The sequence below is a fragment of the Cinclus cinclus genome, chromosome 6 (genome assembly GCF_963662255.1).
Source record: "Cinclus cinclus chromosome 6, bCinCin1.1, whole genome shotgun sequence".
Taxonomy (NCBI): Eukaryota; Metazoa; Chordata; class Aves; order Passeriformes; family Cinclidae; genus Cinclus; species Cinclus cinclus.
Window position 1 is genome coordinate 46,368,976 of NC_085051.1, and position 25,407 is coordinate 46,394,382.

General features: G+C 36.3%; 1 protein-coding gene across 2 annotated transcripts in view; it reads right to left on the reverse strand.

Moving 5' to 3' along the window:
* RPS6KA5 (ribosomal protein S6 kinase A5) overlaps nucleotides 1-25,407 on the reverse strand; it is a 69,741-nt gene that overhangs the window by 22,864 nt on the left and 21,470 nt on the right. Inside the window, exons 4-7 of one of the 2 annotated variants that reach the window (XM_062495466.1) lie at nucleotides 22,201-22,316; nucleotides 21,291-21,398; nucleotides 8,548-8,631; nucleotides 4,655-4,758 (exon numbers count right to left, since the gene is read on the reverse strand). In XM_062495466.1, coding sequence (XP_062351450.1) covers nucleotides 4,655-4,758; nucleotides 8,548-8,631; nucleotides 21,291-21,398; nucleotides 22,201-22,316 — 412 coding nt within the window. Of the gene's footprint in view, nucleotides 1-4,654; nucleotides 4,759-8,547; nucleotides 8,632-9,316; nucleotides 9,335-21,290; nucleotides 21,399-22,200; nucleotides 22,317-25,407 lie in introns of those variants that run through there. The other variant, XM_062495468.1, reaches the window with a different exon arrangement.

Sequence of the window (25,407 nt, forward strand, 5' to 3'; positions counted from 1 at the left end):
GGGGGGGTGAACATTGGGCTCTTTGGTAGATGTTTTTTAAAGCCTCACTCCCCAGGTGTCCAGGGTGCTGAGGGGTCTGGCTTTTTTGCTTGGCTAACTAGATTTTTTTTCTTAGCCCAGGCAAGAAATGTTTTTCCCTGGCCATGGAGAAGCTGCAGCAGCAATCCATCAGCAACTTTTCAGAGGTAAACTGGACAGTTTGTTTAACTCTGACACAAAAGAAAAGGGCACCTGTGAGACAGGAATCAGTCAGGACCAGTGGGAGTAGAGGGGCTCTGTCTTGGCCCCATACCTCTTCTGAGCTGGCAAGAGAAAGCACATCAGCCCCACCTGCTTCAGCTGCTCTAAAGAAGGGACCGCCACCACAGACACTCCTACCTGTTTGCCCCAACTGCTGTTTTAATCTCCTCTTTGGTTTTCTGGGTTTTTTTCCCTGAGAGAGGTGCCACTATCTTTTACCTACCATGTGGTGAGCTGGTGGGGTTTTTTTTCTCTCCCTGGAATTCTGGGTTTTTGTTCCGATGCAGGGGCAAGAAGAGGTAAGGTCTGACAGTTTAATCTCTAGCATTTATCTACCTTTTTCCTGTGCCTTGTGGGCTTTCAGTTTGTCAATTAATGGTTGGAAGAGGCTTTTCCATTTTTATCCACTAGTATTCATTTCCTATTGGTGGAAAGGGATTGTTGGAACACTTTTTAGGGGAGACAACTCATTCCAGAGTGTTTTCTCCTAAATTTGTCTCTAAACTGAGATATTGTGTTCTAAGCATCATCAAAAAGATACATATCCATCTGGATGTACAGGGAATTAGAGAAAGCAGCCCCAAGTTGAAACCCTGGTAAAAGGTAAATGGACAAGATTTCCAAAGAAGAGTTTTTACCCTCATATTTAAGAATTACCCTGTCACCTCAGAACTAGTCATGCTCAACTCTCTAGTTCTTTTGTTCCAACTTGGAGCACTCGGATACATATGTGTATCCCTGGCTCTAGGCAAGTCAGAAACTTTGCTACAACACCTAAAAGTTTCTTTCAACTGTCTGTTTTACTGAATGGTTGAATGGATGTATAGGCAGACTCACCAATGTACTCTGACATGCATCTGAACACAAAAATGCTGTACGTTATAGATAGGCAGCTAAAAGCTATAGGATAGAATACCTAGAAGAAATCATCCAAATTAGAAGTTGGATATAATGACTGATATATCCTTTAAAAGATCCAACAATCACCAAAGTGAGTCACTAATTAAAGAAGGAAATCAATAAGGAAGGGCATCCCAGTATACAGCTGTTATGCATCTTCCCAATGAAGAAAAGGTTTCTCTGAGTATCATAAATGAAGTATCTCCACAGCATCTAACAGACTGTCAAATTTCAGCTGTCCTCCATGAAGTATAAATAGTCTAACCAGCTATGTCAAATAAAGACCACAGGCTGTTATTGGTGTTAAGTGTGCTAATACACTATCATAAGCTTCTAAAGATTATTTTATAGATGTATATGTGCATTAAAAATTTTATAGCTATTCATAACCCTAAAGCTGGTAAGATTTTCTAAACTGCTGCACAGATGCAAACTAGTGCTCCAAAACATGCCTGTCATTTTAAATCCTATACATAACAGGGCCCTCAAAAGTCAACTCCCTAAAAATGGATTTGTCCATCTTCAATTCAGTTCTACAAACTGCTCATAGTCAAAGTGAAAATACTCGGTGTGTATTGGCCCTTGACTACGCTTTCGCAGGATGGCTCTTATTCCTGGCTCTGCAGCAATAGAAGTTCAGAATTCTCAAAAATTAAAGGAAGATTTCGAAACAAGAAAAAAGAAAGGGGAGAGGGCACACTAGAAAAGGAGATATATTGGAATAGTTCTGTGATTTTTTAATTTGAGTTTAATAGCCCACAACACAAAGCATATAAATGAGATGTCTGCAGAGACAGAGATAAATGGCAAAGTTTGCACTTACTTAACTTGCATTTTCCATGAAAAGTCCACAGTATTGCCAAAAAGATTATGATAAAAGAACAACACAATTTCTCCTCAGAAAGAAAAAAAAATACAAACTATAAACTGTTTCTGACACAAGAACTCAACTTTCCCTTGGAGAGATATTTTATAACAAAGTTTCAAGCTCAAATTTAACACCAGAGAGCCATTGTGCCACACGAGGAAGTAAAATTACCTAAAAATATCTAAGATTACTTCTTACCCAAGTAAAATAAAAGAAGGACCTGGATCCATTTGGAAGACTATGTTTTTCCCCTAAACTCAGAAAAATAAAACCATACTTTCAACAGCTTGTGAACAAGCAAAAAACTGAATTCTCTCAGTCTGCTGCAATTGGCAAGTTTAAGCATATTTTGGCTAACCGATGTAATTTCTGGTTAGAACAACCTTGCTATCAAGAAAGACTTTTGTAGCAACTCATATCTCTGTGACAGTGCCAGTAATTTCATTGTCAGTGGCAACTGTTACTATTTGGTGTCTGTTTTCCTGCTCTATGCTACCCTCAGGGAAAGCTCCAAACACCCTCCCGTTGTCCCCAAAGGCACACAGCAGTCACCATTCCCCAGAAGGTTCCACACCACTCAGTGCAGCAGCCAGGGCAGCAGCAATGTTATGTTCTTAAAGGGAACATAACATTCATGACATAAATTGCAGACACATAACACTGAAGTCATCCAAAAAAGGAATTGTGATCAGTGGAAAGGATTTAGAAGCCACTGGGTTTTATATGTATAGGAGTAACACAAGACAGATGAAATCTAGTCTCAAATGCAGTCATATAGCTGGGAAGAACTATAAACCAGAGGGCCATCAGTTGAAAGTGACAGAAGAGTGAAAGGAATTAGACCTATCAGACCAGCACTGGCATCAACAAGAGGAACCCAAGAAAAAGAAAGTAGTATTTTTTGTTCAGATGGTAAATTATCCCTTCCTTTAACCAAGATCTTCTTGAAACATCAACAAGAAAAAATTGTGCATATGTAAGAAAGAACAACAGAAGCTAAGTTAAGAAAAGGCTATTTCAAGAAACAGCAAGACTGGGGAACATCTTCAAAACAGGAAACTGTAAGAATTTAACTTCTAAATTTATCAAAATAAAAACAAATACTATAGGACTGCTGCCTACAAATGTGCAGCACAAACACCCACCAGAACAAAAACAGACTGAACAGCAACACAGTAAACTTGCCTCGACTAAAGAAAGTTATTAGTTGTCAGAGGACAGATGTTAAACAATCTTGCAGTTACTCAAATTATCAGAAATATTAACTTATAAAGCACAGAAGGGCTACCAAAAGAAAGTCAAGTCCTGTGGAATACATAATTTAAAAGTTTCCCAGATTTTTTGGAAACTATATCTGTGAAATTGAGTTTAAGGTTCTCTCTTTAAAAAAAAAAAAAAAAAAAAAAAAAATTCTTTCTTCTTTAGAGTCCTATCTAGTAAATCTTGGGAATCAAAATTACCAAATTCAGCAATGGCATAAGTAACCTGTCAACCAAAATTCTAACCTTAAACAGGGCAGAAGGAGATAACTGAAGTTTTAACTACAATATAATGACCAAGCGGGTGAAGTCCTGAACTTTCTTTCATTAATGGACTCCACTCTCCCCTGTATTTTTTCTACTGACTGTCCAAGTTTCCTGCTGTGGTAGAGAAGCAAAAACCAATAAACAGGCTTTTAATCTCCCAAGAAATTGCCTGAATTTATAAGTAAAATAAATTATCTAAATAATTGAGGAATGTTCTATTATCCATTACAACCTTAAATATCAAGTGATTCCAGGTGAAGGGCAGAACCAGGGCAATACCTTCCAACAGAAGCAAGGCTACTCTTAGTTTGGGGACTGGACTTGTAAGCTCATTCTGTCATCAGTTAGTAATTTGAGCAATTTAAGACCTCAACTTCCTGCTCCAAAAGAAATCTAGTAAGAGGAAATTTTTGTTTTGGGGGAGATTCCAGTAATGTGTTTTGGGGAAGCTTATGCCTTTGTCTTTTAAAAATGCTCCAGTGCTTTTACACAGGTACTGTAAACAAACCTTTAAAGCGTGGAGATTAGTGAATATAAGAAAAAGTTTATATGCAAAAGATAAGAATGGTATTGTTTATTTCATTTCTCTACGTATCGTATTGTTTCTTGTCAGATATGCAAGTGGGGCTAGAAAAGATCTTTGTTTCATGCTGTATACTAATAAACATTACTTGTAACAAAAAGGTGGGAGCAGGTTACTTTCTGACAGTTAAAATCTGCAGTCTGCCAGAACAACCTAGCAAGAGCTGATAAAGTATCTCTACCTAAATATGTCTCTAAATGTATTAAGATTTAGAATGTGATAATTCTATTTACATACACTTTGAAATTTCATTTGAGTTCCTTTTCAACAGTAAACATGCAACGGGGCTAAGTATCTACAAGGCTGTGGCTCCACTGTAGTTTAAACAAAACAGGCCTTCTATAGTCAGTTCTATTAGCTAATAAAACCTATCCACTTTCTAATGTCATTCTACTGAACAGAACTGGAGCACATATAATGTTACCAGGGCAGCACTTCCTTTCTATATTTTAAACTAATGAACTCCTACAAAACATATATTATGGCATAAGGATTATCTGTTAGCAAGCACATATACTTCACTGCTTTGAATCTTACCTAGAAATCTCTGCTTGGGAATTCTTCTCTCCGTCGACTGTAAATGGTGATGCTCCAGTTAATAATTCATACATAAGAACACCAACACTCCACCAATCAACAGCCTAGAGAACAGTAATTATGTATGTTATGATACACTGAAGTAAAATTGAAAAGGAACAACAGAAGGAACAAAACAGTCCACTCAGAAAGCAACTGGAATAGGAAGAACCTACCAATATGCAAATACAAAGGCAAAACGGGATACAACGAAGCATAAACAACTGTGGTACTGACTGAAGGTATTTTCCATGATAAATTAATTTTATATTGAAATTTCTCCACTTCGCTTCTTCAACTAATTTCTCAAGCTGAACTCTTTCCACTGACTAAAGTTCCTTTTGTTTTCCTGACAGAATTAATTTTGATTTTTACCACTGTGATGTGATATGAATTCTAATACATATTCAACACAACAGAGGAACCTAAGACTTGCTAAGAAGTAGTGGAACTTGAACTTTTATGACCTTGAGAATGAAATTAAGGAATGTTCAAAAAACACAATTTAAGATCACAGTCCACAGTTAATCCAGGCTCCTGAAAATGCTATGAAATCATAGAATGGTTTGGATTGAAAGGGTTCGCAAATACCATCTTGTTCCAACCCACTGCCATGGACAAGGACACCTTCCACTAGATCAGGTTGCTCAGAGCCCCATTCAACCTGGCCTTGAACATTTCCAGGTACAGAGCATTCACAACTTCTCTGGGCAATCTGTTCCGGTACCTCATCAGCTTCACAGTAACGATTTCATCCTTACATCTAATCTCAATCATTCCTCTTAGTTTAAAGCCACTCCCCTTTGTCCTATCACCACATGCCCTTGTAAAATGTCTCCCACCAGCTTCTTGTAGGCACTCTTCGGGTACTGGAAAGTAATAATGAGGCCTTCTCCAGGCTGAACTCAATTCTCTCAGCCTTTCCTCATAGGAAAGGTGCTCCATCCCTCTAATCAGCTTGGTGCCCCTGCTCTGGACTTACTCCAACAGGTCCATATCCTCCCTGTGCTGAGGACCCCAGAGCTGGATACAGCACTGCAGGTGGGGTCTCAGTAGAGGGAAGTGGACAGGCAGAATCCCCTCCCTTGCCCTCCTGTCCACACTGCTTTGGATGAAGCCCAGGACACCCTTGGCTCTCTGGGCTGGGAGTGCCCATGACTGGGTCATGTCCAACCTCTCATCCACCAGCATTCCCAAGTCCTTCTGAGCAGGGCTGCTCTGATCTGTTCATCCCACAGTTTGTGCTGATACCAGGGGCTGCTCTCACCTTGCACCTGGTCTTGTTAAAGCTCATGAGATTTGCATGCCCATTTCTTGAATTTATCCAAGTCCCTTTGGATGGCATCCCATCCTTCAGTTCTTGGTTGTTGTTAATAATAATAACACCAATACCAACAACAACTTTTTAAAGATTAAATACTTGGACCACTATTTGTCTATTTAAGTTCCTGAAATTTTTTACTTGGGTAGTATCTGCTTCTGTCAGATATTCCGAACCTCACAGATTTTCAAGGAATCTGCTTAAAAGCACAGATCAAATAACAGAAAGGAACTATGACGTTTCTAACCTTGAACACAATTTCAGCCAGCTCATGTTCTACCTGTTTGCTGGTTCACTCAGGCAAAGCTTTCAGAAAAACCATGTCTCCAGCATCCTACCACTGCAATGGATCATGGGTAAAACAGTGGGTTTTTTTGTTAAAGAAGTTTAGTAAGGATCTAGAACGAGCCTTGTTACTCCCACTTTGACAGATTATTGCATTTTGGTTCCTGTTACTTTCCCTGCTATCCATTTTGCATGGACAGCTCCACATGGCACAGGCACTGTTCAGTTATGGTCATCCAGTGCCACAGCTGCACCTCAGAGGCCTTAGAGAGATGGACCGTGGTAACACATTGTATCTTTGGCTTCCCATATACTAATCATATTATTCATATCTCTCATACCTCATACACTTACAAAACACTTTTTTCTTTAAAAAGGAAGGATGCTACTATGAATAATAAAGGAAGCAGTTCAGACCCTTCAACAAAATTAGTTACAGGTGTTTGAACTTCTCAGGTTTATAGCTATGAATGAAACTTCTGCTTTATTTTACGTTGGCAATATTAATACAATACAGGAGGACAACTAGTGAAGTCACAACATTTTGGCCACATTTTATTTGATTTTGCTTCAAAATACACATACTCTGATGTCTCATATATTCAGCCAAGAATATTTAGAACTACCTGATGAAGTCGCCATACTGTTAATAATTATCTTTGCAAATAGATAATTCTTAGAGAAAATCCCAAAGAATTTCTTCTTGACATGTGTTTTTTCAAAAGAAAAGGAGGGTCTGCCGAATCAGAAATCAAACTTTAAAAAAATAAATACTGAAATACTAGAGCAGGTCCTTAAGACAAGTACTGCAATCAAGTATAAGAGATTAGAGATGATAAATATTGATTAATGAGAACACAGCATACTCAAGCAATCTCATTTTCTCTTTTTGTAAGGTCCTTGAGTTGCTAGATATGCACTAAGTATGAAATACACTAAAAATCTTAAATGACCATATACGATGTTGCCAATGTAAGGTAGCGAGTGTGTGGTGTAAACAGCTAACATCACATACATGACTGCAACATCACCCCTACTGATCAGCTAACAGGAATACTGTATGACTCTGATCAAAGTATTAGATAAAGCCAAAGATAACAGAACAGAGACTGCTCTTTAAGTCAGCAACAAGATTTAAGCTTTGAGAAGCCATAATCATATTCAAGGTGACAGAAATTGGAGAGATGCTCTGGAGGTGGCATGACTAAACAGAGTGTGCAGGAAAGAGATTCAATTCATAAGTTTTTTTTTAATTCCATTTTTAACAACTGGGCAAACAGCACAGTAGAAAAAGATGAAGAGGTTATGGTGGAATCCAAGGTAGGCGTGAGACAATGACTAAGTGAAGACAAAGCACACTTTATTTCATGTGTAGCAGAAGAATCAGAGAGGTCATTCTGCTCTACTTCAAACTGCCAGATCCCAGCTGTGCCCACTACAGTGCTCCCCAACTGAAGGTAAACTCAGACCAAAAGAGACACAGAATGCATAGAGAACAAAAAGAAAGAACTTTCTCAGGCAAAAGTCACACTCTTCCAGCTCTTAAGCTGCTATAAAAGGAACTACAATCAAATACATTCCATGATCCACAACAGAAAGACAATTCAACTCAGTCTACAGCAAAAAACCACAGAAATTAAATATTCTCCAAAACTTCCCAGTATAGTGAGCAATCAGAATAAGTTATCTAGGAATACTGTAGAATTATTTTGGAGAGTGGGGTTTTTTGTTTGTTTCAAAAATCATCTGCTAATTATTGTTGTCTTGATTTTTCTCTCAATTACTGACACTTTAGTATGTAATGAAACTTTAGTCGCAAGCTAAACAATTTTACAATATGAGAATGTTTAATAATTATCCCATACCTCAATAAATATAACAGATTTCTCTGGTGTCCAGTTTAAAATGTATATCAGTATTAGCCACAAACCATTTTCCACTTGGAACTAGTTTTTTATGCAAAGGTAAATAAGTGTCAACTAAGTTTATCGTCCTAGAGCATATTTAGAACAAATTTTGAAAAGAACACAAATAAGCTTCAATACCTTTATAAATACATCTTTTACTTCAGATCAGAAGAAGAAAATACATCAACATAAAATTGAAGACACAGGAAACAATCTTATGACAACCTTAAATAATACACATTTATATAAGATAACATGTAATATTTTACAAAAACCCTTGAAGCTTAACAGTATGTTGACTGAAGAAGTAGTTTATTCTCAGTAACAAACTTAGAACATACCTTATCATGTCCTGCATCTCCCCCTCTCACAATATCTGGAGCCATATATTCTATTGTTCCACAGAAGGAATAGGCTCTCTCATTCTAGGGGAAAAAAAAGTAAAATTTACATCAAACAATTACATTATACAAATAATATGGGATAGATATGGCTAACAGTTCCAAGATGCTGGCAGCAATTCTTCTCCAAATAGCTCAGAACTGCTAGCTAAATAATATTCCATCATATGTAGAGACGTACCGCATAATGCTACAGAATATTTAGTCTTCTACAAAAAAATAAAATGTCATTAAGTTTGTGTTGCAGTCTAAGATGAGCACACAAAAGGTCATCTACTAATATTTAGAAAAACTATCCCACAAGTCTAAACGATCTATACATTTCAGAACTTCACAAGATTCCCCAACTAACACAGAATATACATTCTGAAGGCTGCAATACCAATGCTCTAGATAACAAATGAAACTTTTTATTAAAAAGGCAATTACTTGTAAGACGTACAATTTGACTGAATTGGATACAAAATCCTTTGAGATCCCCATTTAGGAATTTATTAACGACCTCCAGAAAAGTTGTTTTCTTTCACAACAAACACGTATATAAAAAACAACATTCTCTCAAGAAGAGACTTGGAGAGAGACAAGACAGAAAAGGCGAAAGGCAGACAGTGTTGAAAATTTAATTTTATCCTATGCACTGAATTATTCTCTTGTTAAAAGCTAAGCTGCTTTCACAGGCATGTATAATTGTTCCCTGGTAGCGATTTACCTTTGAGGTCAACATGAGGTCATGCTGTACCTTGCTAATGACGAAAGCACATGTGTTTGGGCCATGCAACATTGTTCCTCCCTTATCCTTCATGCTTCTAGCATTTTGGGGAGAGATCCTGATAGGTCCTTTAAAGAAGAGTGTTCAAAAAAGCAAATATTTCAAAAGTCAGGTTTTACATTTGTAGATTCAGGTTTGGAGTTTTAAACAGGTGCTATATAAGAGACTACACTAATGAGAAGAAGCTTCTAAAAGTAGAAATAGTGCTGTGTGCTACCCGATGGCATAAAAAATTAAACAGTCCAGCAGCATATTTTAAAACTGTATTTCTTAAAATACATATACTGTGACTGGTTTTTTGGTGGTAAAATTCTGAGTTCAGAATAGTTATAAGGCCTTGTTTTGTTTAAATATTAACTTGAAATATTAACTTCTGAGACAAAACCATATAATAATGAACTTTTCATTATTCCACTTTCTTTTGACACACCTATTGTTTCTCTTTGATAATCTTTTCCAGTACCTGTTATCTTAAAGAAATATAGTGTGATAGAATGCACAAAAAAAGAAAAATGTCAGAAATTCTTAGCCCTCCATCAGAGCATCTAAACCTATTCAATCTCTGTTCTTTTTTTCCTTCAGCTGAGAGGGAGGGAGGGAAGAAGGGGGAAAAGGAAAAGGAAGGGGAGTGGAAAACACAGAAAGAAACTGCACTTCACTTGCTACCTCTCCAAAGAGTAAAGATGACACAGCCAAAGTGAGATATCAAGACAAGTGTCTGAAAGCAAAGCTCTGATTCCAACTATAGATTGACACAGATTTGCCTTAATAAAATATTGTAGAATGTCCTGACTTCAAAACAGCTGAAGACAAAATCCAGATACTTATTTATTAGAAACCTTTGTTTATGTTGTGGTTTATTAAGTTATAAGCTTCATCAGTTATATCTAGCTGTTACTTAAAAAACACAGATTTTAGAGTATGAAGTTTCATTAGGAACATTTAGGTAAATTTGTCGCTGTTACATATGCCTCTTACAGGAAGTCACTAATGGTTTTTGCTTTATGCACTACATTTGGGTTTAAAATCACTTTCAAATAATGTTATTTTCTGGTCTCCTGGGTACATGAGAGACATGGATAGAGTGGGGAGAGTTCAGCAAAGAACCATAAATATGATTAAGGGAACCTGTGAGGAAAGGTTGATAAAAGCTGGGACTGTTTCACCTCAAGAGGTGAACCTGAAACTTTAGGGAGATCTCACTGATGTACAAAAATGCCTGAAGGAAGCATGCAAAAAAGAGGGAGCAAGGCTGTTTTCAGTGGTGTCCAGTGACAGGACCAGAGGAGGAAATACTTTTTTTACTGTGAGGGTGACCAAGCACTGGCACAAGCTGGCCATGGTTGTGGTGTGCCCCTCCTTGGAGATATTCAAACTTGTGGGCAACCAGCTCTAGATGACTGTATTGGTGCAAAAGGCTGGGCAAGATAACTTCCAGCAATCCATCTCACTATGTGATCATCACAAAATGCCACTGGTAACCTGCACTTCAACATTCACTTTGAAACCACAGCCAAGTCTTATTTTGTACCCCCTCCAAATTTACATTTCATTCAACTGTATAACATAAATCCAAATTCCAAAAGCCACGTTATTAACACTTCCACATTATGAGATGCAAGGCAAAAAAGGATGTTCTTAAAAAATACCCTGAACTTGGATTACCTGCAGGTGAATGCTCACTGAACATGTACATCTTGCAAATACTTGACTTAAGAATTGTTTGGTCTAACTTAGAATGCTCATTTGCTTCCCTCTCTCAGCATGCCTGCCTTAAACATTAAGAGGCTCACTCCTCTGAGTTGAAGAACAGATAGCAATTAGACATTAACAGACAAATAGAAGTGAGGCTAACCCATAACAACACACTACAATATTGACCTTGTCTTTGAACAGATGTCATTATTTTTGTTTCAAATCAGCAAATCAGTTCTCTAATGTTCACAGATAATCTGGAGATAGTTTTAGTCTTCTAGCACACAACAGATCGTTATGATTTCCTTTACTAAGTTCAGCATCATTCCTGAATGTTTATGCAATAATGTATCTTTTAGTAAAGGTAAATGAAGCACCTTAGAGGTGAAGGTGTTGTAATTCTCAGAGCAGAGGACCTGATCCCAAGGAACTGTTACATAGTATTATAAGTATTATATCCTTCAACAGGCAGAACATCATTAGTTCAGGGCCTCAACAAAATCAAGTTAATTTAGCTATAGAAATAGAGATCCGCATAACTGAAAAGTGCACTAAGTATCTGGCTTCAAATACTGAGGCATATTCTGAGTACACTGTTCTGCAGATGTGCACAAGACTATAGGGAATATTTCCTTGCCATACAAATACTGGTTTGGGAAAATGCTTCAGAGCCTGCGCAACTGTGATTTGAATTCCAAAGTGTAAATTCAGGTGCAGAAAGCATTCAAGTGTCTTAAGACAGTCATTTTGCTATTTGAAGATGTATTATTTAACATTTAAATGTACAGCCTTTGAAGTAATTCTTTAACTCGATGATCTTCATCCAAACAATATGGGCCACCACTGCTTCAACAGACACTTGAGTCATAAAATCTTAAGGCTTATTTAATTCACAAATCTTTGTGCAAACGTTGTTTAGACACTGAACTCATTCTTCTCACCATTCAAAATTAGGACACACTTCTCCAACTACTTGAAAGGTCATCTTTGAAACACAACAGACATATTTCTGTTCTCCAGCTACTTACTGTACAAATACTTTGCTCTTAACTGAGCTAGACTACTACCTGAAGCATCAGATATGACACATTCTGAAACTTTAATACTATCATATTCCTTCAAACCATGAAACTTTACTTCTTAAACAAATTTTGTGACTTGTAAATAATAAAACCAAAGCTACTCTTCCCTAAAAGTTCTTTAATAATGTAGGTATTCTCTAATGGGAATACCTTGCTAATAGAAGAGATGGTAGGACAGGGTCAAAAGGCATGGTTAAAACCTAGAATAAGTAAGTTCTACTATTTTTACAAGGAAAAAAGTAAATAGTTAAGTAATAAGCAAATTCAGACAGCAAATGTTAGAAAGTACATATAATGTGACTGCATTCAGAATTAAAACTAAACTGGGTGTATAGGCCCATCTGAAGTATTTCACAGGTTATCAAATTAAATCTTTTTTTTTGTTTGTCCTTTCAACAGCAACATAAAAACCATTTCTCAGTCTCCTCAAATGCCTAAAGTGGTAGACCATTTCTAGGCCTGAAGAGATGCCAGTGTTTGTACTGCACCAGAGAACTCACACTGTTGTTCTTCATTTGATTAATCCAGGGAAACACACCAGAGTAAAACTACCTTCCTTAATTGCTTATACCTCTGAACAAATGCTTCAAGTCCCAAGTTGTCCTTCTTCCTTTATTAAATGCACTTCAAAGTTTCAGGCTGCATTAATTAAACCCTCTCTGGGCTCTATCACTAATGTTTCAAATAGCGCCCATTAGAAAAGACATACCAAAATTTCTAGAATACAGCAATCAGTATCATCATCGCTCCTATTTTGTACAGCTGCAAGTGCATGTATTCAGAGTCCTGAAAGTCACAACTTACAGATATGCCACAAGCATAAATAGTGAAAACTTTCTCAGGGTACCCATATCAGGGCCCTGAACTTAGCAATAGGCTCCACAACCTCTTTCACTAATCCTAGGGGTTAAGGCATCTCTGCTTAAGACCATTCTGACAAAATGCAGCTGAGTAACCTGTGTGGAACCTTGTCAGGGGCCTCCTCCACTTTCAGCTGGAAGCAGTTGTTCAGGCTTCCATTCCTGAACCTTGCATCAGCTGTGCTGTTGGTACATCTGTACTTGGCTGGGTATCTGACTGATACTAACCACCAAATTCAAATGCTGACTTGTCCTCAAGCCTCTCTCCTCACAAACTTTTCTGATAACCGCTGGTCTGTTGCCCAAGCCTGTTTTTCTGGCACTAGACTCCCTCTGATCTTCTTGCACCACCGGTCAGTGAGCACATGGATCCATACTTGCCGCAGTCACCCGTAGCTCACAATAATGCAGGGACCAGTCTCCTCATCCTGCTGCTTCTTGACAGCTACCCAAGGACCACACCTGCTCCAGGAACAGCTTACAGGAATGAAGAACTTAAGCAGTTAAAGAGTTCAGCAGTATCACACAGTGTCTCATATATAAGCTATCAGCAAACTGGCTGCAAGCTACTGATCAAGTACTAGAGTTTCCTTGGTAAGCTTAATAAGAAAACCAGGACTACAGGTGTTGGGGTTGGTTCTTTCACTTTTCCCTCTGTGGAATTTTCCCCATTGTCATGCCAAGATACCTGTTGACTGGGCCCTGGTGGCAAGAGGGAGGGGAGAGAAGAGAGAAACCCCACGAGATTCAAACATCCTGAAGAAGAAGTGGAAGGCTCGGGCTCAGCCCATTTCCCCTGCGGAGTTCGGACGAGAAGGAAGATCGCCACCCCAGTCCCATTCCTGCCATCCCAGCATCGGGAGCCATCCTCACTGCTGTGGGACCCTGCCCTGCTGCCTTCTCGCTGTAACCTGCCACCATCCAGCACTCTGCTGAGCACTGGGACCCACACCGTGAGCGGAGAGCTCTCTCTCCATCTCTCTCTCCCCCTGGGACAGCGCTGCCATCACCCCCAGCCCTCCTGCGGCTCTGCAGGACCTGCCCGCCCCCAGCACCGGGAACTGCAGCTCAGGGAAAAGGGGCCTGCAGCCAAAAAACACTGGGACTGAGTTACTGTTCTGTTTGTGGCTAATTTCATAGCTGTTGTTGTTCTTGTTTGTCTTGTTAGATATACTAGTAAAGAACTGTTATTCCTACCCCCATATCTTTGCCTGAGAGCTCCCTTAATTTCAAAATCATAATAATCTGTAGGAAGGAAGGATCACATTTTTCAGTTCAAAGGGAGGCTTCTGCTTTCCTCAGCAAACACCTGTCTTTCAAACCAGGACAATAGGATATATCAAAACAATGATATCATAACTGAAAATTTACTTGTAATATGTAAAGGCCACAAAGCAGAGGTTCTTCTAACAAGTTACCGTGCTGAACGGATTTTTAATTTCCGAAAAATCACAAGTAAAGACTGAAAAGCCTGAATTCTTGGCAGAAATATGACCTGTACCTTCAGTGAGCCTTAGAGGTCATCCTCTAATACTTCATATCTCATACTTCAAAAATAAAAATGTACCAAGGAAAAACCTCATTTCTGTAGAAATTATAGCTGTAACATCTTTCACTGCCATTTTAATTGCCCAGAATAACAATAATTACAGTCTTAATTTAGGAAGACATAAGAAAATTATCAGAAAGACCTCTCACAGTTCAAAGATGTGATATAGGTTCTAAATGGGGAATCTTGCTTCAACAAGGTCCTTACTATACTGACTGGTTTCTTCTTTTTATACTTTAAAAGTTTCAAGTATTTTGGTAAACTTATTGGTGACAATATCCAGACTTAACACTGAGTAATTATATCATATCAGAAAGTATAACTTCAACCAAAAAGTCTCTCAGCTGAAGACTGTTGCTTCTGTAACTGTAAACATCTATTCACAACCAAAACTATGACCTTTGCAGGAGACAGAGAAGAACAAAGGCCAAAAAAAATTCAGTGGTACACTAGATAGACTGTTCTGCTGTATATAACAGAATCATAATAAAGACTGTAATATAAAAATGAAAGTTTAGATTAGAGCAAGAATGGCTGCAATAGAGCAGATCAAAGGTCCACTATTTTGAAATGTCATCGTATGAAGAATTTTTTTAAAAAGTATAGGGTCATGTGAAATTAATTGAACATCCTATCCTGGTGGCTGTTCCAACTTGAAGAAGGCAGTTAAGTCAAAATACCATTTTGGCTACCATGCCTCTTGCCACAGCTAGACTAATGATTTCTGCTTCTAAAACACACAAGGAACACTGCTACTGGATTTTTCCAGCAAGAATGAGATTTGCCTGCCAGCAGATGCCATCAGAACAGGCAACTAAAGGGGACAGCATAGGCAGAAAAACCTTGAACTGTCTTAACCAAAAACCTGCAACCTCTACCTCTGTGATGCCAGAACAAAAGAACAAAAGCCAATGGAAGGCCACACCCTCATCTTACATCAAGTGAAGATTCAAGAATCCTTTTCACAGACTTTTACGACAGCTATGTTTGCTTTCATGTTGCAAAGCAATTGCAATTTGACAAGGAATTATTTAAACCAGTTCCTGATAATGGACTTCAAAACAAATAAGTAAGAGTAAAGAAAACAAAACTCTCAATTCTGCAGACAAAATAATCCAGAAACAACATATAATTGTGTGGGAGGAGTGCAAGTATGTACCACTGTCAACTTGGATGAACATTTTGTACTAGGTTCTTCTCAAAACTCCAATTTTTGGAAGGCTTGTTTTCTAAAGCATTGTCTTTTTGAAAAGAGAGAGGCAATAATACTATGAAAGAACAGTACACAAAGCAGAACCTGAAAAACTCTTTTCTTCAAAAAGAAGCAAAATTATAATGGAAGAGTACTAATTCTGGCTAGCTGCCACTACAAGCTTTCAACAGTTTTGTTGTTTGGGGCTTTTTTAATGAAGAAAATAATAAGAACTTATCAATTAAATATTGATAGTTTCAGAGAGATCCAGATGTAAAAGGTAAAGGAGTAGGAGTGGACAATTTTGTTCAAATGCAATCCATCTAGTTCTAAACTAATTTACATTTGTCTCTGAGTCTCTGGTCACTTAAGTTTTACACAGTTTTTCACCTGGCTGCCCACGTTTTATGGAAGTAAGGTACTCACAATTACTCGAAAGAATAAAAAAAAATCTAAGAGAAAAATGGATTAATGAGAATGGGAGCATTTGCCCTCAGAAAGTTACTTGTTTTCCCCAGTTGACAAGCAACCTAATAACCAATAGAAGACTGGATAAAAGAAGACTTAACACAGAGATTGGTGTTTCTCCTCAAAACAGGATTGTTTTTAAATGTTATATTACTATAGGAAATCAGTATCCGTAAAGCAGTCATTGCAAGAAATCATGACCTGTCTTGCAAAAATTCTTAACAGTACTTTCATATTTTGGCATCAGAATCTGGAGAGAAACTGTGTTATGCTCTGGTCTTCCGCATTAATGGTGCATGCTGGAAAAGCACAACCTTCTTTGTGATAAGCACTAAAAAGGGAAATCTCTTGGGCAAAGACTCAGTCAACTGATCACTGATGACCTGGTTTTGCAATTAAATTAGTCCAGTAATGTGCCTTTAGAGTGTTTGGTATGTTCTTAATATTCAATTTTGGGGACAGTTAAAACTGAGCCAACAAAGCTCAGTACACTAAACAAAGCCAAAGGTTTTTGCCGTTGTTTCATTTCTTTTTCCAAAACTAATTATCCAGACAGATCTATAACCAACGTTAACTTCTGTGGACTAACTTCACTGTTCAGTTTGCTCTTACATTTTTCTCTTTGAAGAAACGTAAATCTACTTCTTGCAACTGTGCTTCTTCTGTCTACATCACTGAGCAAACCTTTAGCTAAAACATAAGTGTATGTAGCAAGTTATCTGAAGTATGGATAATTCTACTCATTTTTGCAAGAGAATGCTCAATGTTTGAGAATGCACTGTCTAATTGCAATGATAAGACATTATCACTTTAACTGGACAATTATGAAGAGTTTTTTCAAGTTAAATGCATAGCTAAGTACTAGGTCACTCACATGACATGACAATTCCTAAAGCACTAAATGAGTCAAGTTGTAATCACTTCTCTCTGTTCTGGACTACCTTTAAACTGCACTAAATGCGTACAAATCTCTTCCTAGTTCATCTACCAAAACCCATAGTGGACTAGCCTTCATTTAATCACTTTTCCTCCAATGAAATGCCCTTTAAAATATTTTAAAAAATACACACCACTTTTCTTTCCAGAACAGAATGTTCACTCTATCATCAAATAAATGAAAACAAACAATTCAACAGTGAAAAGCATTTGAATTTCAAGTAAATTTGCAACTCTCATCAAGAGATTTTCAAATGAAGAAACAAGAGTGTATATGAACTATTCATTCTACACATCAGATAGAAGTACACAGACATCCACCCAACTGTCTTAGGTTTCAATTCAATCACCTCTCATACTGAATATCCATTTTTATATTATTTATTACTAAGGTACTTATATGCTCATAGACACACTGTTTGAAGACTGACATCACTCAGTATTTGCTACCTATTTTTTTTAAACTTCATTAAGCAAACACAAAAGCTTCAGAAAAAAACTTAAGCTAATGCAGAAGACATGTACAAATGCAGAAGAATGGGAGCACTTCACTACACTGTGGAAGAAAGTGTAGTTTACAGGATTTAATTAAGAAGACAAATAATTATTAAGCATGGTCAAATGCATCACTTTTACAGTAATTCAATGCATGTGTTCATATTATTTTGCTTAAGACATACAAGATCTCCATGTATACTAAAATAAGATATTTAGTGTAGTTACAGAACTAAGGGCAATGTGAGGGGAAAGACAGATTTTTAAAAATTAAACAGCACTTTAGCAATACAAATCAAAATTAAGACCAGATCTGATGACTCGGTTAAACTGTCATTAACCAAATCAAAACAATTTCAGCAGAGAAGTGGAGCTATTAATGAGATAAAAAGACAAAAAAATGTCTAAGATACAAGTCCACAAGGTAAAGGTAACACACAAAAAATATGATGGACAAACTCCCAAAACAAATTAGGAGTTCTAGGGTTTCAAAAGATAAATGTATTACAAGAGTTGAAAACAAATCAAGAAAAAAAACCACTGAAGTGATTTCACTTGTGAAAAAAAAAAAAACCAGTGCTGTAGGAGTTTCAAGTTGTACCAACTCTTCACATCCCCAATAATAACTTATATTAATGTCACATGCAAATGTACTTTGAAACCCAGTCAGACAAATACTAGACTAAGATGCACAAAAACATAAGGATAAAATTGTCTTTTTTACCCCAATTTTGTTTACAATTCAGTTTAAAAATCAGAAATACTACCCTTAAATTCATCACGGGGTTAAGAAAACAAATGCCATAAAAAGCAATACTAAATGTCTTTCAGTCTCAATCTCTTACCTAATCCCAGTCTATGGTTAGGCTAGTAAAACAGTAGGTCTTCACGAACTTTATTTAAAAGTTTGCATCAAAGGTAATTTCATACTTAAATACCTTGTGATACTGAACTACCCTACGTGAAAATTCCTTTTTATTAAAGTACTTTATTCTAGTCAGGTTGTTTCTTCTTTTTACATGTAAATAAAAGCATATTGCTTCATTTTAAAGAAAATAAAATGCAACATCCCTGTTGATTCAGTTGTAAAAGACAAATTTCAGATTTTAGCAAAGCAGTATCATAAAATACTTTAAAACCCTTAAAGCTGCTCTGCTTTAACTTGGATGTTTAATTCTTGCATGCTGTTTTCACATAATAAATGTAAAACAGAGTATTTGACAATGCACTCTTAACACATGCTTCAGCAGCTGCATGGCAGGAATCAGTAGGTTTCTGCTTTCCTACAAGTAACAGGCATTTGCTTCCTTTTACTCAAAAAAAGCTTAAGGAAAAATAGCTTCCAACCTCTGCAACTGTAGAATAATCTGCTGCAATTACAGTAGTCCTGTTGGATTAATTAGGTGCCCAGGTACACTGAAATCTAACAGTTGTCAGATTATAGCAGAGATAATGAAAACATTGAGTCATTATGTTTTCTAGCAAAAAAGACCTATCCAAAATTCATAAATACATGGTGAAGTATTTCTCTCTAGTAAGATGTCTAAATGTAGTACATATCTCTATGATTTTTACATGTTTTTAAAAATTTTAATATAACTTGTCTCAGACAAACAGTCCAAAGAGAAGGTTACTAGAATAAATTCCACTTGCTTAAGTATGCATTTCTAATGACAAAATTCTTGCAAGAAGCAGGTGGACCAGGAAAGACATGTGAAGAAAAGGAGAGATTGAATTAAATTGCAAATGCTACACCTTTACCTGACTTAGACAATTGGGTGATTTTATCTAAAAGTGCTACCCTAGTGAGCATGAAAACAGCTATACAGGCAAATTCAACCTGTTGTAAAGTACATTGGTTCAGAAGTGTAAGTATCTATTGCAATGAATTTTAAGTGCTCTAGTAGTAGTCCAGTTATCTACAAAAAATACAGTATGTAAAAATACAATATGAAATGTCAATTTCTGTGTAAATGGGTAATTTTAATCATGTTTAAGTTCAGTAGCTAAATTACAATAGCACACAAAAAATTTAGTCAAATGCAGACAATTTCTTAGATTTTGAAAGCAAACAACACAATTGCAATTACTTTTTTTTGTTGAAAGAAACATAAGAACTGTTGAGATTTTTGCAGGGAAGACAAATATAAAATATGAAAGAGAATAAAAGAAAAAATATAGTTAAATGAACACATTTCTAAGGTATATACTGAAAACAGAATGGATAAGAGTCAGAAGAACCAACATTAAAAGACCAAGGAGCAAGATGGCTTTATTTAATGACTTGAGAAAAAGGAATCCAATTCAGAGTGCAGATAAAGCAAACAGATCTCTGATACCAATCCAAATCCTCCTCTTTCCTTGTACTACTTGTAAATTATGTGCCAAAGATAAGCAGAGATGAGATGTACTTTTTCTAAAAAAATGGTTTGAGACTTTAAGGTTCTGATTCATTATAACATCATTCTGAATACAGTAAAGATTTAGGCTTCATTCAACTTTGGCTCAGAGGCTGGGGTGCTGCTCCTTTTCTCACCCCTCAGTGCAGTAATACCAGTACTTGACTTTGTCTCTTGTGCCTAGCACAGTTCTTCTCACAGCTCTAACAGTCCCATTCTCCCTAGCCACACCTTTTACTATCATTCTTTCCTGATGAAAAATGCATCCCTCTGTACTTAGTCTCTGGCACTGGTGTGGCAATCTGTTGTTAATCCCTTCTCATACCAGTTGAGCCTCCTCTTGGTTTCGTGATGTAAGGTAGAGGGAATATACTGACATTATCTCTAAAACTTCCCTGCTTCAGAAAGTACAATTTAACATATTTGAAAATGGTCCCTCCTAAATCCTACCAGATTCGATTTGAAATGCAAATATTCTAGAGGAAACTACCAGCTATCTATTTTTAGAAAATCCTTCTGCTGCTTCTAACAAAGACTTTTAGATCTGCAGTCCCTGATTTCAATACCTGTGATAGCTAATCTGAAAGCCAAAACCCATCCATTTTAAAATTTTCTCAGAAGTAAAATTCTGCACAGTTTTGACTCTCTGAAATCTAAAAAGCCTATTTGGAATTAGAACTGTACCTCACAAATAACTAACAGCTAACATCAACAGTCAGACATCACTGTGTTAGATACTATGTACTTAGTAAGAGATAAGCTTTTATCCTAAAAGCTTGCAATTAAGATTATTAAAAGTGACAAAGACATGAGAAAAAGACAATATAATAATACATTAATTATTATTAGCATAAAGAAGAGTCATAGCATACCAGTTGCCTAGTCATTGCAAAGAATTAGCACAGTCAAGCTTTTTTTCAAAAAAGCATCTGGAAATGAAAACATAAGTGACTTTTCAGACTTACGCAGGTCTTTCCCTTTTCATGTCAAGGGCAGCAGAAGAAAGTATGAAAGCTTTTCAGGGAAAACTAGAACAAAGATGTATGACAACACTGGCAGGCCTAAAACCAACAAACTGAGAGCTCAAAACCTAGTAACACAGACAACTAGATTTTGTTCTATGATATAAGAATCTGGAATGCAGGTTTTCCACCCTTCTCAAATGCGTTTAGGATTTCAATGAGACTTTGTCATCTTACTCAATTCTGTCCACACTTACTGGAGAGCCAAATACTCACCTCATCAGTAAGAAACTCCTTACTTAGACCGAAGTCTGTCAGCACCACATGGCCATCAGAATCGAGGAGAATATTCTCAAGTTTTATATCCCGATATATAATCCCCAACTGCAAACAGAATATAAGAAAAAGTATTTCCAAATAGTGCTACCACATCAAGATGATGTTGCTGAATGCTATTAAATATTAAGCCACCAAAATTCACATTATTAAGGCAATCTGACACACAGAAGTTGCACCTCAAAAAAGATACTTCTTCAAAGGCTTTTAAAAAGTAACTTTAAAATGACATTAAAAATCTTCGAATTTACACTGTGCATTAATGTCTTAAAATTTAAAGGACATACTGTACATCCCTTGAATTTAAAAGTGACCAAATACTTGCCACTGAGTGCAGAACTCAGTTCTGCATTCATTAAGAATGAAAATGGATGCTTCTGTTATACAGCCTAGACACAAACCATACATACATGCATGCTTTGTAACAGCCTACAAATCTACTTATTACTTCTGAGAACTGTAACACTTTTCATGTCTATAGTTGTGCTAGAACTTTACTACTCAGTTGTGTAGAAACAGGGATAACTGAACAATACAACCCAAAACTTGTTCACTATGTTAGTTTTAGTGTCATACACCATTTCACAAGGATTACTAAAAATGAACAAATAATTTGTCAATAACACTTCAGCCTGCAGACAAAAATTTGTGGCCCTTATCTGGTGCACAAGGAGGGTCACTTCACTTCACTGAGGATTTTTTCTTACTGTACAACTAATGTCCCATTGTTAGATAAAGTTACTTTCAATTCAAAACCATCTAAAACAATAGCTCTCCTTACTAACGCTGTATGATACAAAAAGAATACAGCTGTATGTTCTCAAAATCAGCACCAGAATAGTTATTTTACCTTGTGGAGATGTTCAAGGGCCAAAACGATTTCTCCGATGTAAATCTGCACCTCATTTTCTGAGAACCTCTCTCTGTGTGAAAGATGAGTAAACAATTCTCCTCCATTTATATAGTCTAAAAAACAGAACACAGAACCTTATCATTTCACTTTCTGACAATTTTATTTTCTTAATGAAATATTATTAGGTACTTTGTAAGCTATTTATTAACGCATTCTATTCTATGCTTTTCCTTAACTGCAATTCACTAGTATTTCATCATGCAATAATCAATTCCTTTCTTAGAGGACTGAAGGAAGAATAAGACCCACTTTTGAATAAGCAGCAAAACCACAGAATAAGCCTCAACTATTCCTAAATTATAAAGATGGGTTTTTTCACAAAAATCAGTCTTTTATTAGTTATTTAGGAATATGAAAAGAAAGAAGGTACAAATGATATTTACAAACAGAACCCTTGTAGACTCTTATGAAATACTCTAATGAGCAAAATGGCAGACTAACACAAAGAAAAGCAGTTCAGAAAACAGGTATTAACAGGTATTAGGGGAAATCACCAACTGCGGACAAGTACAAAATTTTCCCTTCACAAGGGAAACCTTGAAGGCAAAATTTACTGTAGATTATTTCCACATACACTCCCTCATGGAAACCACACTTTCATTCTTTGCAGGCTATGACACAAGGATTTTCTCACAGCAAAGCAGAGGGGAAAAAATTATTACAGCAGAGCTCCACGGTAACACAAACATATTTTAGCTGTAGAGGTGTTTATGATAGCAGTGCACATTACAGGCATTTATTTGCAACCTCACAGCCCCCATTATTATATTTGAGGTCTACATACACAGAGCAGGGAACATGACCCACAAAATCTTACTCAGTATTTTCTCAAATATTGTTTCTATAGATTTGTTGGTATAAAGCACAAATCCATAAATGAGGTCTGATCCTATTTTAACTTAGTAGTTTGAAGGAGAAAGCATAGATAAAAAACTACACATATTCTCTCTCCACTTTTCAGTTCTCCAGTTCTCTCTTTGAAAAGGAATATTAGTGGAATCAAACAACATGAGAAGGATTATTTAACTAGACCAGTAAGCAAATTAAAAAGATTTAATGAAGTATAATTAACCTACATTTTACAGTTGCTTCCTTCTTCTAAAAAAACTCCACCACATAGAAAAAGATAACAGAAAAATTCTTAAAATATTTCTAGCTACAACTGCTAACTTAGTACAAGGTAAGCATTGAATTGCCATTGAATTGTTCTAAGGACTGTGACAGACGCAAACCAAAGCTGCTACAGGAGCAGCACAACAAACTTAATTCTATCCAGGTTGTAACACTAACCACAGCCCAATGAAACAAACAGCCTTTAAATTCTTGGTGCCAGATCAAAAGCATCGCTGACACAATGGAAAAAAAAAATCCTGGTTATTTCAGTATAAACTCCACCTGATAGTTCAGGTTATTTAGCTATTTTTAAAGTATTAGATGGTTAACCTTGTGTGACAAGCTCTGTATACAACTGACAGTGCTTACATGGATACAGCACTTTGTTCATTCCATACAGTTTAAAGCCAACATAAAAACTGGAAACAGGTCCCAACTGTTTTCTGGAAATCTGGCAGAAATGCAGCTGCATGTCTTTACTTGATTCAGTCTAAATTCACATAGCTATGTAATCTGATAGCATGAAGAACTCTACTTTTGCACTGAAGCTACAGTTCTATAACCTCTAAAAGCTAAAATGGCAGGTAGCTCACACACCAAATTCAGCTAAGTACAAGACAAATGCTGGTTTCCCCCAAAATCCAGAAGCCTCTGAAACACTTAAATTCCAAAGCTAAATTAAAGTGATTTACACAGACTTACATAATAAGACATGAAAAACTTGTAACACTTTGGGTTATTTCCCCTCAAAGAGGGTATGAAGCCAAGTTGATTTATAAAGCATCTTTACATCATGTTAAGGAGACAAAAAATTAACTGCTAAAGAAAGTCATTAAAAGAAATTTTTAAACTAATTATTCCCATTTTCTACTGAAAATGAACCTTTCTGGATGAAGAACTCATGAAAAAGAAAAAAAAACCAAAACAAAAGGTTGTAATTGTATCTTAGTTATTAATTCCTTGCTTCAAACATCATCTCAACTTAGCATTATGGTGGACACGTGTCCCTTCTGCTTTATCTTCTACACAGCATTCTTCAGAACTATTGGGCTTGCTCCTTTTTGACTCTTATGAGAATATAATATAACCTTTTAATTTTCTTCCAATAGGCTTTTATGGCCTTCTAATTATGCTTATCACCTAAATTTCCCCCCTACTATATATTTATTCTTAAGCAAAAGATAGATCTATCTCAGGGTTTGAGGGGGTTTTTTGTTTTGATTTCCCCTCTTTTTTGTTTTTTTTTTTAGTATTTCTAATGGAATCTAAGGTGCATTTAGGGTAAAAAACCTGGACTTAAGGAATAGTTATATAATATTTATAATAAATGTTCACATTTTACCTCATTTAATATTCCAATTTTTTCTAAATTATTAGTCAATAACTTTAAACCCAATATAAATTTCAAAACCTTAATTATTAACAGGTACTATTCAAAGAATCACAAAGTTATCAATATATTTCTAACTATTTATTTGTGACAAACTTTTATATATTTCTTTCTTTAATGTCCTAGCCAGAGGAATTTGCAAGAAACCATGTTAACCATTTTCAACTCTCATTTTCAAAAGGAGTCTAGTGAATACTCCATTTCAGGTCTACATATTTATTATTTCACTGTAGTATATGAAACTAAGATATGTACATAGAGCACCTTTCTAAGATTTGACAGCTAGAAGTGTAGATTCACTTAACATTAATAAAATTTTGCTAATTTGATGTAAATCAGACTGTTAATAAAGGTTAAAAACTTGAAGTTATGGGTAAAGGAATGCAAAACCTGTACTTCAATTAAAGGACAATTTACCTCCTGAAACATTTCATTACAGAAGCATATTATGAAACCAAGCCTTAAATTAATCAATCATTTTACAATTATTTTAAAATACTCCAAGTACAAAAATTTTAAAAATTGCTTGCAATTTTCTTACAAATACACCTCATACACCAAACACTAAATTTGCTGCTAATCTGAAAGGTAGAAACATTTCTAAAATTAGAGTAGTACCAAATACCAAACCTTCTGAACAA